The 20,070-nt window shown below is 36.0% G+C and overlaps 1 protein-coding gene across 1 annotated transcript in view; it reads left to right on the top strand.

The window, feature by feature from the left end:
• The window catches only part of LOC138708528 (tachykinin-like peptides receptor 86C), a 409,782-nt gene that overhangs the window by 72,859 nt on the left and 316,853 nt on the right, over positions 1–20,070 (top strand). Inside the window, exon 2 of the mRNA XM_069838642.1 lies at positions 2,738–2,849. Coding sequence (XP_069694743.1) covers positions 2,738–2,849 — 112 coding nt within the window. The remainder of the gene's footprint in view (positions 1–2,737; positions 2,850–20,070) is intronic.

Here is a 20,070-nt window from a genome sequence, read left to right as displayed (position 1 = left end):
GCTGTAGTACCGGTATTCTTCAATGTAATATAATGTTAGAAAAGCACTGAAAGAACTGTAAACTGTAAAAACAAGTTCAAATTTAATACGATACCTTTACTTTATGAGTGCCAGTATTCGTCCATGTAATATTGTTAGAAAAGCATGTTGCTGGATAGCATTTATATTTGTTACACTTTTCTACACTTTTCCCTCTTTCCCGGAGTTTCAAGTCTTGAGGACCCTGCGTCATCTTCATCTACACGGCCTTTTTTTTTTTTTTTTTTTTTTTCCAATCTCGATAACGGTGCTCTTATTAATTTTAACACTAGCAGCAGTTCTCATTACGACTAGGGCCAAAGGTAAAAGATGCCTGCCATTATCGCTTTCCCTTTCAAAATACTCTCTTACGTTACAAACCAACTCTCGCGCTTGAGTCTTTAACGGGGCACCTTGTACAATATTCTTTGTTTTCTGCCTGTCTTTCCTTCTTTCCGACATCGCACAAATCACCTGTTTGGAAACTCCCGTAGAAACTAGAAAACACTCACTAGCCACATACTTCACCAATGACAGGAAAGATAATACGTGAAATATAATTTAAATACAATAATAATTATCGATACATTGATACAATAATAAAACTAAACAATATTTTTAATTCACACAACGCAAGCGCTAACTAGCCAACTCAATGTCATCCCGGGCATCGTATGCACATGCGACTTGTAAACATAGATACGGCAACACCGTCCCGTTACCATGGTTACGCGTCTCTTGTGATTGGTTGATTTGAATGGTTGCCATGGTAACATTCTAAAGGCGCCATTTGTAAGATCGGAAGTAGTTCTGGACAAACCATAGTTCTAGTTATCTGATAATAGTATTTAATGACGCTGTTCAACTGCACAGGTTATTCAAAGTCGAAATTCAATGTGAACGAAAAATGTCAGACAAATTTTTCCTGGTTCCCTGTCTTAGAGACAAGAGTTCTTCAACTTTTCGAAAATCTACAGTATCTACAAATCTACAATAAAAACCTAAACATAGCTAAGCCTCAGCTATGTTAAAGTTTCTATTACTTTTTAAAATCCATCGGCCTTGACCGGGTTCGAACTCGTGAATCTTAGATCAGAAAAACAACCAGAAGACCATAGAGGACAAGAACCACTTCGTATAAGAAGAAAAGTATTGTTTAAATATTCTGCTATCAAGTGTCAAGACTAATAATGAGTAACAGATTATATAGCCTACCTCAAGAACGTAATCAAATTGTCTTTTCTTCAGAATGTAATGGAATTATTTAAGGACACTTTTAAATTGCTGAAAATTATGTAATATATTATTCTCCTATCCACTTAACTTTTCTGGAAAAAAAGTTTATTAACTCACTTTTCGCTCCATTCGCTGATCTTAACAACAATTCTGGCAGGCCACCGTCTGGAGCGTTTGCCTAAAGATTCGGATTTCCGCTCGAACGTGGATTCGATTGCCGCTTGGGTTTTTTTCCGAGGTTTTCCCAACACATCTCGCCAAATACCATTTCGCTATAACCAAACCCATCGACAGTAAAGTATAATCTAGTAGTTGATATGTGTTAAATAACCGACAACAAAAACAATGTTGGCGCATTAAAAATAAACATGGAAACCAAATATAGCCTATCAAAATATATTTGAACCTAAGAATAAGAAAGAATACTGTACAGACAGTATTTGGGCAATATGTAACAATTATTATGTGTAATATCTAGTTTTGGCGAATATATAACACGCATTAGGTGTAATCTCCAGCGGCGTTACAAGTTACAGAAACGAAAAACAATGTGTGCTGCATGGACATACTAGGACTGTATAAATATCGTGATTTCTAGCTAGCAGTAATTAAATAAGTAACAAGTGGAAAAGTGTGCAAGATTACTCGATTTTTTGTAATTTCTGTACGATAAAAGTATTTGTAATTAGTTATTTTTTCAATCTTTCAGTTTCGGTACAAGTGTCTCAAATTGTATAGAACTGAAGGAATTTCGTTGAGCCTGACAACAGCACTGTACTTGAACAACGTCACAGTGACATTTTTTATTTCAGAGGTTATTTATTTATTTATTTATTTATTTATTTATTTACTGTGGTATGTATGTATTTTTATTTATTTATCTATTCGTTTTTTATTTTACACAGATAATGCCTCAGGTGTTAAATCGCAGATGAGAGGAAAAATCGTTGACCGTTGTGATTTGTAGCGTGTAAGCGGAGATGGTCTGAAAAAGTACAGGGAAAGAAAACAATATGCCCATATTTCTGTAATGATCTTGGAAAATTTCTAAAGTTAAAGCAACACTTTCCATTTTACAGCGTTCTGCTATATATTTTTAACTAAATAGATCACGTTTTTATGACCCGACGCATGCGACGTGCGAGGTACGAGGCCCGCCTCGCACAAATCCGGACTACACGAGAGATAGCGAGTGATTTCTATAGTTGCAAGGTACGCACACCTCGAATCTCGCAGCTATAGAAACCACTCACTATCTCTCATGTAGTCCGAATTTGTGCGAGGTGGTACTCACGTCGCATGCGTCGGTTCAGAAAAACTAAGGCTTAAGAGCATTACTGAATCTCTTACAGGTTCCATCCTGAGGATCGCATCGTTCGAGACATTAAAGGGACATTTTTTCTGTTAAATTCATTGCAACGGTAAAAAAATATACAGTTGATTCTTTAAACGAATATTCATGTGTTTTGATGTATCGTTGCAGCCCATCGCCGGATGCGGACTGTCACCAACTACTTCCTGGTGAATCTGAGTGTAGCCGATCTCTTTATGGCCGTCTTCAACTGCATCTTTAACTTTGTATACATGCTCAACAGGTGAGTACATCAGTTCACAATCATCTCGAATAGATTAAATATTTTCAGACATTTGTATTTGTATTATTTTTATGTGTCAAGGAAAAAGGTGAACAACGATCGAGAACCCGAGACTAACAGCGCCCGCAAAGCCGAAAACCCGCACGACAATGTTGTATTACGTCGCGTCCTTGACGTAAAGACCGGGGGTGAGTGTTCCGAGACTCGAGATTGATCACTCCAGAAGTCCCGAAGTCAAGCAGCCTTGAATCGCCACAGTTGTTTATACCTGACTGAACTTCTATCTACTTTAGCAACTGTTATATATACAATCAAGTAGCCTATTTGAAACATCATCTCTACCTTTCAGTGTACAATATTCCGCTCCCCAGTCTTTATTTAATTACTAGGCCGTTATTAAAAGGATAGGAATTTTCTTTTCACATGTTTAAAATCAAGTGTGCAATCTTAAGTAAAAACATATTAATGTTATGTTTTACGTTATTTAGAAATGCAAATTTATTTGAGAATTGTTTCTTTTTCTCTATTTATATATCCATAGGTAATATATAATAGAACCAGAACATTTTGATAACTAAGATACTGGCCTATTTTGTTTTCTTTTTTTGTCTCATTTAAACATGTATAATGTTATTTATTTCAATGATGCATGTTATTCTAAGTTACGAAATATTCCCACGCCGACCAAACGCTATTTCGAGAATGATAAGGGAGTCTCAAAGCGCACGACGATGACGAGACGATACTCGAAAGACAAATGCAACGAACACAGCGAGCGACAGCGGCAGTTAGTTTTGTTCATCTCTAACATGAATGTATATTAAAGTTACATAATTACTATTGATTGTTTATTTACCAAGAAAAGGAAAGGATTTTGACATTTCTGTAATGTATTAAATGAAGGTACAATTAACGCTTTAACATATGTTTTTCCAATCATTATTGGAAGAAAATAGAATTTTCTACCTTGGTTTTCAAGTATGTACAGAGTTTCCAATCTCAAGCGCTCCCTATATGTAGCCGCCGTTTTCCAGCCAGTTTCTGGCTCTTCGTCCAACATAATGGGATCCACTTTCACGGTGTGATACGCAAAGATATTACTCTTCAATTTTATGATTAAGTTAAGGGACTGACAGTGTAATTAAATGCTATCATATTATTTATACTTACAGTATCATAAATCAAAGCAAACATTCGATATGATGTCCATCTGCTAGTAAAAACGTTTCGCATCACTTAAAAATTGTTAGCTGTATGCCCAGTTTTTTCTATAATGTTGTGAAGCAAATTACGAATGTCACGTAATGTGCGCTCATGTAGATGGCGAAGTGCTACATTCCAACAATGATTTATTTTTTGGGAATTTACGTATCCTGATAAATGAGGCCAAGATTTGTCAGTAAAGAGAAGATATCAGTTCTAGATTCATAATCCCGTCATGTAAAGTCTGCAGAAAATAATTATAAAACTGAATTCTATTGTTATCGACATTAATCATTCCTTGAACCACTTAAATTTTATACGGTTACAATTTTAGTACTTTTGTTGTCTACGTGCTGATTCAAATGAAATTCCTTACGTGCTGCTAGACGATTAAGAGATTTTCTTAGATTTCTTCCTAACGATGATCCAATTACGTCCAATTGTTCTTCTGTTAAAACATCCCTTTCCTACACCGAATTATTAGTGAAACACTTCTTTTGAAGTCTTTTTGTCACTGATTTCTATGGGACATTTAACTATGAAATTTTCTCGCAAATTTAAATGTTCACTCACGATACACACAGTCTGATTCGTTTAGGTATGGATAACATTAATTTAATATTATAAAGCTACTATGATAGTAGGAAAAATTTCTTGCTGCTTATAATGTGATTAAAAGATGGGAGTGTCATATATGACAATCAATAATGCATAATCTAAAAGGACAAATGAAGATCGTAGATGACTAAAATGGCTACTACAAATCAATCAACAGCGGGCACAATGTGTTCTTTGGTATGCTAAATTTGAGAGCGTTAAAAGAGTTCAAAGGGAATTTCAACGTGAGTGTGGTGTGTGTAGTGTACCTAAATACGATTCCATAATGCTGTGGTATCGAACATTTGTAGAAACAGGTTCTGTGTTAAAAAAAAAATATGCAGGAGGTCTCAGGCGAAACCCAGTACCAGAAGCAGCTATCTCTTGGCTTGGCCCCCGAACTCCCCAGATCTAACCCCTCCTGACTTCTTTGTGTGGGGTTTTGTTAAAGAAATTGTCTATTCACAGAAACCCGGGAACATTGATGATCTGAGAGTAAAAATTACTCAAGCTTTTCAACAAATCACCCCTATTATGTTACAACAGATATGGGATAAATTGCATCACCGTTACGAATTATGCAGAGTGCGCAATGGCGGTCATGTTGAGCTTGGAGTAATCTCCCATCTATCAGTGTTGTTTGCACAAAGTTTAAACAAATAAAGTTCTATAGTAAATGTTTTACGGTGTTTTTATTTTATCCATACCCAAACGGATCATCCTGCAGTCAGAAAAAGAATTCAAGTATAACATGTGTTATTCTACACTATATACAAATATGCTGCCCCAGATACATAAATAACAGTTAGTTGGGTGGTCTTGCCAGATTATTATAAGCGATGAAGTTTGTGTACGACTTAATGTATTGTAGAATAAAAGGATAACTATTATGAACATATTTCATGAATAAATTATGTAAAATAACGTATATATAACATTTCGAGTATATATTTACCAGTGGTGTTTCTGGTAACTAACGAATACGTTTTACTCTTAAAAGTAATAGAAAGGAAAGTGACTTCAGCCTTGTGTGTGCAAATTCACATAAGATATACACAATAAGCCCTTTCTATTCTACAAAAAATTGTGATTCTCCTCATCAGCCCTGCTCGCACCCTCGGCAAGATTTCAAGTGTTATAGTTGCACTTGTAGCACGAATTCTGTTCATCAGGTCATCTCTCTCAGCAGTAAACCGGGGTTAAACACTATCGCCCAAGGAATCCCATAGAAAATAGACTATGGGAGTAAAATCGGGGAATATCGGTGTCCATTATTGTAAAGAATGACGTAGTCCTGTCCATCTGCCGGGATATTGTCTATTTAATATAGTACAGGTCATTAATGCCGTGCGAGTGGGATGGCCTTTTTGTTGAAACAGTCTCGGAGAATGGCCAGTGGCACATTCGATAAGAGATTATCCAACTGTTTCTCAAGGAATGCAGAATAGCTTGCAGCATTGACATTCTCTTCGATTACATGTGGGCCAATGACCTGATTGTCAACTATGCATAGGCCTATCCAAACGTTCATAGTGAAGTGACCTTGGATGTGGAAAGTTTTTTCCGCATATTAGGCTTGTAGTCGGCATAGCGGTATTCATTAAGGGCCCAGCGACGGGAGAGAGCCTCTCTCAGAGAGCTTAGTCTCTCCCCTTATTACTCGACCGAGGCGAGTGGAGCCGCGGATGTGATATGAACTATCGCGATGACGCTATATGAACCCAGGAGCAGTACAAGTGGCGCTCCAGGCTGCAGGACTCCACTGGCCTCGGTCGAGTAACACCTTAGTTGCTGTTATGCAGACTGCTCTATTTACAATATGAGTTTCCCGCCCCTGAGTTATGGCGACTGATGTTACCATCACTTCCAAATAGACATTCATCGGTCTATTAAATTCTTCTTAAGTCATCATTATCAACATCATGTACGTCAACCCGAACATGTTCGTCTGGAATAACCTAGGTAGGACATCCAACTAACTGTTCTATATGTCTTTGAGATATGTGTACAGTACCTCATGCTCTAAGGTCTACTTCGTTCTCAGATAAACTGCGATAACAACAGTTCATCGCCCAAGTCCTAGAAATCGTGAGATAAGAGCAGCGTCTGTTCGATCGCCTAAGTACCGGGGATAGGTGGATGGACTTCCCACACGGCCTTTCCAAGAGAATGGCTGAAGTTTGGGAGTCTTATAGATTATGGGCTTACAAAGACAGATCAGACTTACGAAGACATAATGAAATTTGAAGAAATCTAACCGAAAGTAAAAAGAATTAGCGTACAAAACCTTTGTTCGCCCAATTATGGAATATGGAGCAGTAGGTTGAGATCCGTACAGACAAAACCAAATCGATTCAATAGAAAAGGTCCAACGCAAGGCAGCAAATTATGTCAAAATGGGGAAGGGACATGGTGAGGAGATAGTAAAAGATTTAGGATGGGAACCTCTCAAATCAAGGCGACGAAAATCCAGACTCACTGCATTGTTTAAGGCACAAATGGAACACAAAGCATGGACCGATATCAATGCTAGATTAGCAACACCATCATACTTAGGAAGGGTTGATCATATTAGGAAGTTTAAATGTAGAAAACAAAGAACGAAAGTGGCAAAATTTTCCTTTATTAACCGCACAATAGTAGACTGGAACAGCTTACCTGCGGCAATCTTTCAGGATGTTCCTCTTAAAATCAATACATTTAAGGAAAGGTTGAGAAGATTAGACTGAAAATGTAATTAGAGGTGCAGTGTAATTATTTAAGTTGTGTCATGTAACTAATTGAGTTGATATATAATTAATTATGTTGATATGTAATTAATTAAGATGATATGTAATTTAGTTGATATGTAAATAAATTAGGGTGATATGTAATTAATTAAGAAGATATGTAATTAAGTTGGTATGTAATTAATTAAGGTGATATGTAATTATTGAAACTGGTAATATTTGGGTGAAATAGAAATACTTATAAGTTAGATTTACTTTTGCTTATCGTAGGCGTTATTATAGAACAGTTTTTATTTATAGCCCTAGGTTTATTGCATCTAATATTTATAGATTTACGTTTATTTTATTTGATTTAATTTACGTTTATTTTATTTTATTTCTGTAATTGTAATTATTGTATATTATATATCACTGCCACCGGGTGTATACCCAATTGTATTGTTAATAAATACATACATACATACATACATACATACATACATACATACATACATACATACATACATACATGCATACATACATACAGTACATATATACCAGATATTTGAAGAATTTACTTAGAGAAAACTGATAAATACAAAATATACCTTAAAATACTTGGAATATGAAAAATATATTGTTTATAATTTAAAACATTGGACTGAAAATTGCTATAAGTTTACATAAACATAATTGGACGTTAGATAATAAACCAATTAACCCTTAAGCAGTCGCGCCTAATTTTGTAAATTAAGAGTCGCGCGGAGTGTTGCTGACACCTCAGATGTAATGAGTCCTTATGCGCAATTTTTTAGCGAACATTTAAAATATCGCTCTTTTTTATGTATACAACTATATGCAATACTTTAATTCTCATAATTAATGTACAGTAATGATAATATTTCAATATTTGTTCACATGTAATATTCAAAAGTCTATTCACTCTTAATGGTAATTTATTTTTATCTTTCTTTCCAGACCACTATCTTGATTACTCTATGCTCACAGTCACTATTTAACATCCATTGTTATTATTTGTTACACAAGTATGGTCAGTTTAGCCACTGTCACTATTTACAATAGGAATGAGAGGTGTTCGCCCACTCCACACCACTTAAACCGTTATTATGTCGAGAATTCGAATTCCGATATCAAACATGTTTACGGTTATTATTGCCTTAACAATTCTAAGAAAAGTACTGAAACTTTCAGAAGTACAGGCTTACTAAATATCTAGTTAACAGCTCCGTATACTCGTATGTGTCCACACCTGTGGAGTAACGGCTAGCGCGTCTGGCCACGAAACCAAGTGGCCCGGGTTCGATTCCCGGTCGGGGCAAGTTACCTGGTTGAGGTTTTTTCCGGGGTTTTCCCTCAACCCAATATGAGCAAATGCTGGGTAACTTTCGGTGCTGGACCCCGGACTCATTTCATCGACATTATCACCTTCGTCTCATTCAGACGCTAAATAACCTAAGCTGTTGATAAAGCGTCGTAAAATAAACTAATAAAATAAATAAAATACTCGTATGTGATTCGGTGTTGACAACATCCCACGCTTAAGGGTTAAAATTTTCATTCATGATCTCCACCTTAATGATAAAAAATCTATAGTTCATAATTCTCAAACTACATTAGGCTATATTTCACAGTAATTTTAAATAATGTCTGCAGAGAGTTCAACCTTAAAAACAGTGACCAAGTAAATGGAGAACTTCCGTTTCATTTTAATACATGTCCTTTTCAGTAGCTTTCTCTTTGTACTGTTCTCCCACAAGTAACTGGGTAACCTAGGTCGAATTTATAGCCTATAAAATTTATGTTAGATAAATAAAAGTGAACAATTAATAGAAATTCAGATGTTCAAATTTACTTAACTTTATTTCTATCAGCTCATGTTTTAATTATGTATATAGAGATGGCTTCATCGTATAGCAACATATTTCCCACTATAAGTGTTGTGACGCGTGTTTCCTACCCGTACACTCTGAACAAGTTCGCGGATCGGTTGCGTGAAGAGGGATAAAATAAATCAGAAGGAAACCTATCACGTTGTCTTATAAAACAAAACATTCAATAGAAGCCCAACTTTAATACAAATACGTAAGTTTCAAGCAGAATTACAATACAAACTATAAAACACACGAGGAAGCCCCCCCCCCCCAACGTACACACCTCCATTCCCATTCCACCTTTCCTGCCAGAAGGGTGGATAACCAACCAACAAACAATATAAAAGAGGGTCCTTAAAATAAATCCAACTTCAGGCAATTAAGATGAAATGTATAAGCACACTTTAACTTTATAACATAGCAGTCGCCGTATATAATTATGACCCGTGGAAAGATTAAGCCAGGCCTCTAGAGCCCTCCCTCTAGAACAAAATTAACAAACTCAAAGATGATAAGTCCCGAGGATTACCAGACGTAAGGGGTACACTGATAAATGTCTCGTCGCGAAGCAAAAGTATACATCTGAACAAAATGCATAATGTGGAGAACACAACCACGATAACTGCACTATTTACTTAGTTGCACAGTCACCATGGAAGCGATCACTCTTACCAAGTTGGATATAAAACATCCTATAAACACACCAGGGGAAAATCCCGCTATAGCCAGCGCGCATACAGTATCGGTGAGAGTATCTCAATTAAATGGGACTATCATATAGGTTGAAAACTACAGTCAGAAAAATGCACTTTACCGAAGATTTTTTGAGGTTATTTTACGACGCTTTTTCAACATCTCAGGTTATTTAGCGTCTGAATGAGATGCAATGGCGGTGCAATGAGTGCGGAGTCCAGCACCTAAAGTTACCCAGCATTTGCTCACATTGGGTTGAGGGAAAACCGTGGAAAAACCTCAACCAGGTAACTTGCCCCGAATAGGAATGAAACCCGGGTCACCTGGTTTCACAGCCAGACGCGCTAGCCGTTACTCCACAGGTGTGGAGAAGATTGTTAATATTTATCTCTAATCTTCGGATGAAATTGGGTCCTCCATATTGGATTAATAATAATAATAATAATAATAATAATAATAATAACAATAATAATAATAACAGTAAATCTTGTGTAAGACAGTGTAATTACTTTCTAATCTCTTCACAGTTTATTGTGCGTTCAGCAGGGTTCAACTTGTACTTGGCAGTGTCTATTTTTTTGCTGACGACTTCAATCATTTCATGTAATCAGATATATTCATTACTTCCAATCTCTGCGGAAATATATTACAACTTTCAGAAGAAAACTAATTTTCTTAAATTCATTTCCAAGACTGATTTTCTCAATAACTCATATTACATTATTCAGACCGAGTTCGTAGTTTTGAATTTCATTACATCAACGGGCTCTGTGAGGTCAGAAAGCATAGAATTTTATTTCAAGTCCTTATGCTTCCATGTACTGGTGCGCTATGCCTCCAATAATAGATTCTAAGGAGTATATCATTTTTTTTATTACTCGTCTGAAATATCTTCACTGATTAGGAGGGACGATGCCGTCGTTTTATAACTTTTATAATGATTGTGTGCTGTAGTGCAAGCGACTTGGGCGGAAAGGGGAAAGGAGGAAATATCATATACTGCGCAGTCAGATTAAAAACTTGTTTATTAAGTTTGCTATAGTATGAGTAGTAACCTCGAAATAAACTCCATACTGTTCATTCACTAATAGCAATATTAAACTCTTTGAAGCATTTACGTTGTTACTTCAGTATGCAATATCCAGAAACAGAAGAACATCTTCATTATTAATACAATTATACTTACTCCGAAGGAGGATTTTGGACTCATTCTTAAGCTTCTTCCATTGTACCCTATCCTGTGTTCTCTCTTCATTCTCTCCTGCGGTTCAGATCAAAGAGGACTTGATTTTTCCATCTGGATTTGGGTCTTATCTGTGGTCTATGTCCACTATGATTTCCCCGCCAACCTGTTTTTAACCACACTCACTCTTTTGTTAACTTTGAAATGCACACTCCGGGAGTCTCAATCAAAAGTGCGCGTGTATGGATGATATCGGGGAGTGTGGAGTAAAGTTTCAACCTGTTAGAATACTTCAGTGCGCATTTCTGGAGTGAACATGGCAGAAAATCGGCAAATGCCCAATGAGTTGATGCGTGATTTTATAGAACTCTATCAACAACACGAATGTTTCTGGAAAGCGAAATCTCCAGTTTATGCTAATAAAAACTAACGAAATGAAGCATACTAGAAACTTCTCAAGCTCATTCAACCACTTTTCCAAATGCAGAACGGAATTTGTGATTAAGAAAATAAACGAAAAAAGGGGGTGTTTCCGAAAGGAGTTAAAAACTGAAGGAGTCCAGACGGTCTGGTTCTGGGACTGACAGTATTTACAAGCCATCATTGTGGTATTTCAATTTACTGATATTCACACGCTACTAGGAAACTCCAAGAACCAGCGTTTCAAATTTGGATACCAAAACTGTAAATGATAATGATCAAACATAAGAAAGTTCATACTATTTCATTTTTGCATATATATACTTACTTGCTTATGGCTTTTAAGGATCCCGGAGGTTCACTGCCGCCCTCACATAAGCCCGCCATTGGTCCCTATCCTGTGCAAGATTAATTCAGTTCCTAGTATCATATCTCACATCCTTAAAATTCATTTTAATATTATCCTCCCATCTACATCTCGGCCTCCCTAAAGATCTTTTTCCCTTCGGCTCCCAACTAACAATCTATATGCATTTCTGGGTTCGTCCATACGTGCTACATGCCATGCCCATCTCAAACGTGTTCCTAATTATGTCAAGTGAAGAAGGCAATGCATGCAGTTCTCCATTGTGTAACTTTCTCCATTCTCTTGTAACTTCATCCCTCTTAGTCCCAAATATATTCCTAAGAACCTTACTCTCAAACACCATTAATCTCTGTTCCTCTCTCAAAGTGAGAGTCCAAGTCTCACGACTATACAGGACAACCGGTAACATAACTCTTTTATAAATTCCAACTTTCAGGTTGTTTGCCTGGATGACAAAACTTCTCAACCGACTAATAACAAGAATTTCCTACGTTTATTTTGCGTTCAATTTCCTCTCGAGTGTCATTTATATTTCTTACTGTTCCTCAATGATATTTGAATTTTTCCATCTCTTCAAAGGATAGATTTGCAATCTGTGGTCGTGTCAGAGAATCCATCCGAGGCTTATTTTGTGGTTTCGTAACAGGCTGTTTTTTTTACGGCGAGGGGTTGTTAGCCCTTCGCCTAACTCCAAATCTGGAAGACCACCCCTAGTCGGCTGTCCACGACAGCTTATTCAATATATTCGCAGCTACCGTCCATAACTGGAGGCTGTATCCTCTATCCGCAATCTGAAATTGTTTACTTGTATGCTTCTTTATGGAATTAACCCAGTTCTATCTACAGTTATATTTTTCTAGATCTTCTCTTTCAACTCATCGTCAACTTTCTGACTATGTTTATTATGTTTAGACCACGTGTGCGTCCGCTTTTAACTGGAATAGATACCTATATTCACATGTAATATATTTCTTACAATCCTGATGACACATCAGCAGCTTTCTATGGTGATTATACTGAATAGTGTCGTGCATTTCAAGCTCTATGTTCGGTTCAAGTCTGTCGAGCGTGACAAGAACCGAAGCCTCCTTTGAAGAAGCGGATGTCTCACATCTCGCTCGAACTTGCGCCTTGTATGATCTGTGCCCTTGAAGTTCGCCGGCCTCTCCTACACTCCATTGCCATCCCTTCATGCTTTCAGCTAAGTAAGGATTTTAGAACAAACCTTGTAAAGTTTTCTTTAGATGTAAGAACAGATTTTTATTTTACAAAGATATAATTAAATATCGACAAAAAATAAACGTACATTTAGGAACATCACATGATATTTAAAGAATACATGACAGTTGTTACTGTACCAATTACGACAGAAAATAGCTGTAAATACATTGTCACATAATATTCAAATAAATCACAGTTGCTCGGTAACAATATTTATGTGACTACACGGATGATGAAAGTATTAGCGACTTGCATTACAGGCACTACGTTCGATTCAAGTTTGTCGACTATGACGAAGTTCGACATTCGTCGATGTTCGCTCTGCAGAAGAAGGCCTGTTGTGTTTGTTCCACCTTGTTACAAAAATATTCGTTGCCCTGCACTTCCGCCACTTCATGTTTTATAATAGATCTTGCGATTAGTTTTTCATATAAAATAAGACGAAGTTTGTAATGTCTTGATTACCTCTCTCATGTTCGAACATTGCCCGACACTATTTAAACTACCTAAGGATTTGAGCAAAAATCTTGCGATTAAATTTTCTTATACAGGGACATCATTTTATTTTTACTTCAATTTTTATTGTATCTGAGTTTTTGAATGTACTTCACTCCCACCCCCTCTACTAGTAAACTTCCAACCGTTCTCCACACAGAACCGAGGATGCGTGTGCAGTACTGAGTTAGTTAGTATAGTAGGTTCCAGAAATATGTTCGCGTTTTCCAGTGACGAAAGAGCTTTCAATATTGAATCATATTTTCGCACAGGTACTGTCGTCCGTTTGTCTACGCCGCATCCTGGTTTCCCCCACCCGCTTCTGCTCGTCCCTCTGTAAAGGCTAGTGTCTGGTTTGTGTTAGCTCTTTTCTGAAAACATTAATTTCTGTTAGGAATTGGACGTCTACGTAATATTATACAACTGTTTAAAATAACTTAAATAAAAAGGCCTCGTTAAGTAATTAACTGTCACGTGATTTCCCCCCCTTTCTACGACCATGCGACAAAACCACTTGGACGGACAGTAGATAGCAAGTCTGTGTAATTCTATCTTTTCGGATCGGCAGAAGTGAAGATTGAATTGACAGTACGTAAGGTATGTACTATGTTATAGAGTAGGTACAGAATTATTTCAACATGAGTTACTAGTACGAAGGACGAAACTGGTAATTGAAATTAGTACAATAGTCTATAGTGCGATAATATGCATAAGAGAACTGAAGCCTGTATTGAAATGGACGGTCACCATTTTAAAAAATGTGTTTAAATATCCATATTATGATTATTTTTCAATTTAACTTCATTCTTTATATTGTGTGCTGTAACAGTATAATATACACTGCAAAATGAATACGTCCGAATGGATAGCTCAATTCTTGAGTAAAATAGTTATTGTTAATATTGTACTGTACTTTGATTAAACAAAAACCTAATTAAAATTATCAAACTCAAATCGCGAGATTTCCTAGTTTACGTAAATGTGAATTGTTTTTATTTTACGCCAGTATCATCGAACTCCAGTCATGGATGGGGGTAGCAAACGGTGTTTCCGGTTTTCAATCGTTAATTCAAAGGTATAGCCAGGTTAATATTAGAAATATTGGTAAAAACAAAATGATGTCCCTGTAGAATAAGACTAAGATTTTAATGTCTTGGTTTTCTCTCTTCTGTTTGAACATTGCACAATACTAGTCGGTAGTAGAAGGACATTCGTTTTTTTAAATATATTTATTTACGTATATTTTTGTGAATTTTGTCATATTAATAACAAGAAAAATTACCTATAATCATTACTGTGCGTAAGTTCGCAAAATAAGTGCCTGACATCCTTATGCAGCTGAAGTATAAAGGCGCAGGGAGAGGAGGAACTAAAATGAAACTCACAGAGCATATATTATGTAAGAAAAGGGAAAATTTAACAAACGCAAAGGAAGCTTCGGTTCTACAGAGACTCAGTAAACATGAACCGAACATAGGGTTTCTTACCGGTTTTCTTCATTTCCACGTACTGTTGGGATAAGCTTGCCTATGGAGTAGGGCAGTTTGTAGTATCTTGATATCCCCTCTCAGGTTCGAACATTGCACGACACTAGTACTGATATCACAGCTCACCGACACAAGTCTTTAGAATATTACATGGCAGCTGTGTCAATATCAGACGAGTAATTAAGCGTCGCACTTTACATTCTCTACGACGAACTTATCCTCTCTTTGTCTTGAAGTTCTTAAAAGGAAATATAATCTGGTAATCACTCCTTAACAATGTTAGCATACGGATCCCTATTACAGGCAAGAGAAGTCAATCTTTTCGGCACGAAAGTTTCTCAATCTCTCTCCTCCATGCTCGATTTATCAAAGCTTAAAACATCTATTATGAAATTATGATTGCTTTTATAAAGAATATTGTAAAATAGAAGAGTCGTCAGTTTCTCAATTAAGATATCTTTTATAACAACATAAGTGTCTACCTTGTTAATCTATTATTCACGCTATCATCTTATTCATCACGTTTATGAATTAAACATGTTTTATAAAGGTTAATATTGGCGTAAATTCAATTACAAATGGTTAGATTTTAATCTGCTAGTACTTAATATAGACAAAACGACATTAATATTATATTTTGCTATAAATAAAATAGACATCCCTCTATAATTTAAACATTCATATCAATAATTGTATAAATAACTATAAATACAACTGTCCTAAACTACGTCCATCAAACCATATGGAATATTTAGGTATTATTCTTTGATCAAATCTTCAAATGAAATTTCATATCTATTATTTTTATGTCTTAAATTACGTAAAATCTATAAAAATTTGTTCAACTGCTTCGTTTCATGCCAGTAATACTATTGAGAACAATATGTCTAGCCTTAGTTCAGTCTATAGGCCTAATACAGTATTGTATTATAGGATGGGGGAAATTAACAGAGACTGACATTTTCCTATTAATATTACTACTACTCGACAAAGGGCAGTGGAGTCCTGCAGCCCGGAGCCGTGGCACTACTGCTCCTGCGTTCGTAATACGGCATCGCGATAGTTCATATTACACCTACGGCTCCACTCGCCTTGGTCGAGTAATACCAGCGCTAAGAAGTAGGTACCAAAACTATTAAGTTATTTGAGCTTGGACTAATTCTCCACCGAAAGAACAGTAGTAACGCAGCTTAAACGTCAAGAAACCAGCACAAGAAGCATATACAGTCGGGTGGTAACCAAACTTGTCTTTGTGCCAATTATCTATGGCCATAGAACAAGAAACACTACAAGCAAATAATATAAAAATTCACTAATTGTTAAATTAGAGCATTCGTAAATTTAAATCTAAAATAATTTACGTATGCTTATAAAAGTAACAAATCAAATACACAGTGATATGTCTCTATAATTGTTACAATACTTAATAATGTGCATTTTCAGTTTATGTGAAGAAATCCTCCTATGTTCAGAAAAAAACTATTTGTATGCGGAAAATATTCGTTCATCATAAGATGTGACTAGAACAAATAAAAAATCTGTGATGTTTGGTCAGAACATGATAACTCCAAAAAAAACAGTTTTGAGATACAAGCATTTTTATTTTCACTTTTCCTTTAAAAATAAAAATTCTAGTTCACATACAAATGTGAATGAATATAACATAGATTACGGCACAGTTTAACTTTATGCACATGCTCATGCTTTTCTATACCTTCTAAGTAGTCTGTCGGTAAGTGTAGATAGCAGGAAATGGCCATTTTGTAATGATCATGTTCTGATCAAACGTCACAGAAAATATATGATACAGTAGTATTTCTTATTGTATCATAGTGCATCTCGTATGTGGCACATTATGTTAAGCCCATCATTCTTTTTAAGAACACTTTTCATATATGCTCTGATAACTATTGGGGTTTGGATTGTTATAGACCTATATACTTTACAATAGTATTCTTCCAGATATCTCACTGCTTCACTCATTTTCACAATGTGCAGCAGCAGAATGACTGTTACAAGCAATTCAGTTGTTTGAAGAGATATTGAAACATACCAATATTATAAAATTATACCTAGTTATATCGAAAAAAATTGTGTATACTGCAATCAGGTTTTTAAGAAGGCGGATTCTCTTCATTGCCGTATTTCCTTTGTAAAGAGAGGAGTTAGGAGTGTGTTTTTTTTCATAGCAGTGTTCCTGAACTACTAATCGTTTTACAGATTAAATGTCCACATTACATAATTTAAAAAAAAAATACATTTGTTGCTATGGTATTGAAATTATTGAAGTATTTCATTCAACTTCTTACGATTGGAAGATTTAACTTCTATCACGTTAAAAACCGCTCATTAAAGTGCAAGATACCACTGCGAACGCTAGTATGTAATAAAACTGCTTCTCTACTGTGCATATCATTGTAATGTAGTGATGAGTTATCCAGTCATAGTTGCGGATGTAGGCTACTGAGTTCTTTATATGAACCAAATGTAAGTGCAATAGATGTACATGCATGGCTGCTCTCAACCTAAAAACAAGTTCATAAGACTCATTATTACATAAAAGAATTAAAAAATTTGTCTAAAAAGAAAACTTGATTATCCAACTCATTTCGTATATAAACGATTTAATAATTTTATTTTAAGTTCTACCATACACATCAAAATAAATTTATATCTTCTGATCATGACCAAAATACAAGAAAACACAATATTTCACTTCCCCTTATTGAACGAAAATGTAAGAGTAACGCAGATCTAAAACATAGTTGTTCTAATTTCAGCCCAAGGTTGTATTACAATTTTATGAAAGATATCCAAAATGTAAATTACACTGGCCAACAAAAAAAATTTTTTTTTGAATGTTTCTTGCACTTCAGGAGTCAATTCTTACTAATTTTGGGTTGAGAAAAACGAATATGACAATGACAATTTTTTCTTAGCTCTAGTTTCTGTGATATACAATAGGTGAAAGTATTTCAGTTTAAAGGATTAAGAGAAAACGTTACATTTTAATTACATATGCCAACAACATTGAAAGTGCACTTAATTTTTTTTAAATGGCAGTTACATTCTAAGAGTTCTAAATTTATGGAAGAATACCTGGCAGATGGTTGGGTCTGAAGAGAATCATGTGTGGCTTCATGAGATCGTCGTCTTTTAGCTTGCCTCTTGTGAGTTCCGGAGCATCCCTACGCAAAGACAGCAGTAATCCGCAGGCATTGTTTCATTCCAGCGGCCCTGATATCTTTGTTCCATAACAGAAATATCGTGATGGAACCTTCCTCCGTGTTCATCACTGAAAGCTCCACAACTAGGAGGGAAAAAGTCTAGGTGGGAGTGGAGAAAATGGATTTTAAGGGACATTTTGCATCCGAGTTGATGGTATTTTTGCAGGAGCACTGTCACCAACTGAGTGTACTTATCATCTCTTTTGTTGCCTAAAAGTCCATGAATAACTCCCTTGAAGGCTTCCCAAAATTCCTTTCCTTTCCCCGCCAAAACTTGGTCAAATGCAGGATCCTTTACATGTTCTCGAATTTGTTGCCCGACAAAAATACCTTCCTTGACTTTGGCATCACTTAATTTCGGAAATTTCTCTCTTACGTACTTAAGGCCTGTCCTTCTTGGTTCATACCTATGACAAAATATTTTATCAAACCCTGCTTAATATGCAGGGGTGGAAGAAGAACATCTTTTGGGTCCATGAGAGGTTCGGCAACAAAATTTTTCTCGCTAGGGTTATGATTTCTTGCAGGCCAGTCTGCCTGAATATAATGTGATTTCCTATCCCTGCTGTCCCACATACATAAAAAGCAGCAATATTTTGTGTACCCCAGTTGCATTCTTAAGAGTACAGCAATGAGTTTTAGATCACCACAGATTTTCCACTTGTGTTCATGATATTCGATTGAGTCGGAGAGGGCTGTCATATTTGCATAAATCTCCTTCATGTGAACTCCATGACCAACAGGAATAGAAGGAAGACGGTTCCCATTGTGAAGTAATACAGCTTTCAAACTAAGCTTGGAGGAGTCTATGAATAGCCTCCATTCAATTGGATCACGGTTCAAATACAAACATTTCATCAAGCCATTAATGTCGCAGCAAACAAGATTGTTTTCCTTCTAAAAAAAAAGGGAAGCAGATCCCTGTGACGTTGTCTGTACTGTAAGACCTTGACATCACGTTCGAGAAGATTCCATTGCTGTAGTCTAGACCCTAGAATTTCTGCCTTTTCCTTTGACAGGTCAAGGTCTCTAATGTGATCACTCAATTCCGCTTGACTCAGTCTGTGCGGTTTATCATCTTTTTTCCTCAAAATCAGGGTCCTGGGATGTGGAAGGCTTGTTGGGTTCTTCTTCTTGTTCCACACTGTCTTCATTTTCTACTTCAAACAAACAATTTTCGTGGCATTTTTACAAATTTTACGCTTTAAAAACACTTCCAAACCAGAAATTCTGCATTAATTACAGCAGAAACAATATGAAATTCACAGTGACAGCAACAATACCTATGTTTGTAACTTACAAACAGCTGAAGAACATTTGTGTTTTGTTATTTGACAGGTGTGCTAACTCCCAAAACAAAATTTGCCCCAAATTTCCCCCAAACTGAAAATGTTGACTCTAAAAAAATGAAATGTCACTTTATCTACAAAGCAAGAGCTAGTATGTCATTTTTATGGTGATTTTTTAATTCAGCATGTGGAAATACATAAGAATTAGCTATTTTTGAGCAAGAAACATTTTCATTGTTGACCAGTGTTATTAAACAATGCATTATAAAAAGAACGGCTTCAACTGTTTCTGAAATCATAATAATTTTCATACTAAATTATTATCTTTTATTCATTTCATTTTAGCAATGCCGTCCACCGTTGTGAAGTAACGGTCAGCATGTCTGACCGTGTAACGAGAGGACCTGGGTACAAATACTGGTTGGCACAAATTACCTGG

This window comes from Periplaneta americana, chromosome 11 (assembly GCF_040183065.1).
Source record: "Periplaneta americana isolate PAMFEO1 chromosome 11, P.americana_PAMFEO1_priV1, whole genome shotgun sequence".
Taxonomy (NCBI): Eukaryota; Metazoa; Arthropoda; class Insecta; order Blattodea; family Blattidae; genus Periplaneta; species Periplaneta americana.
This window is presented reverse-complemented; position numbering and strand designations above follow the sequence as displayed.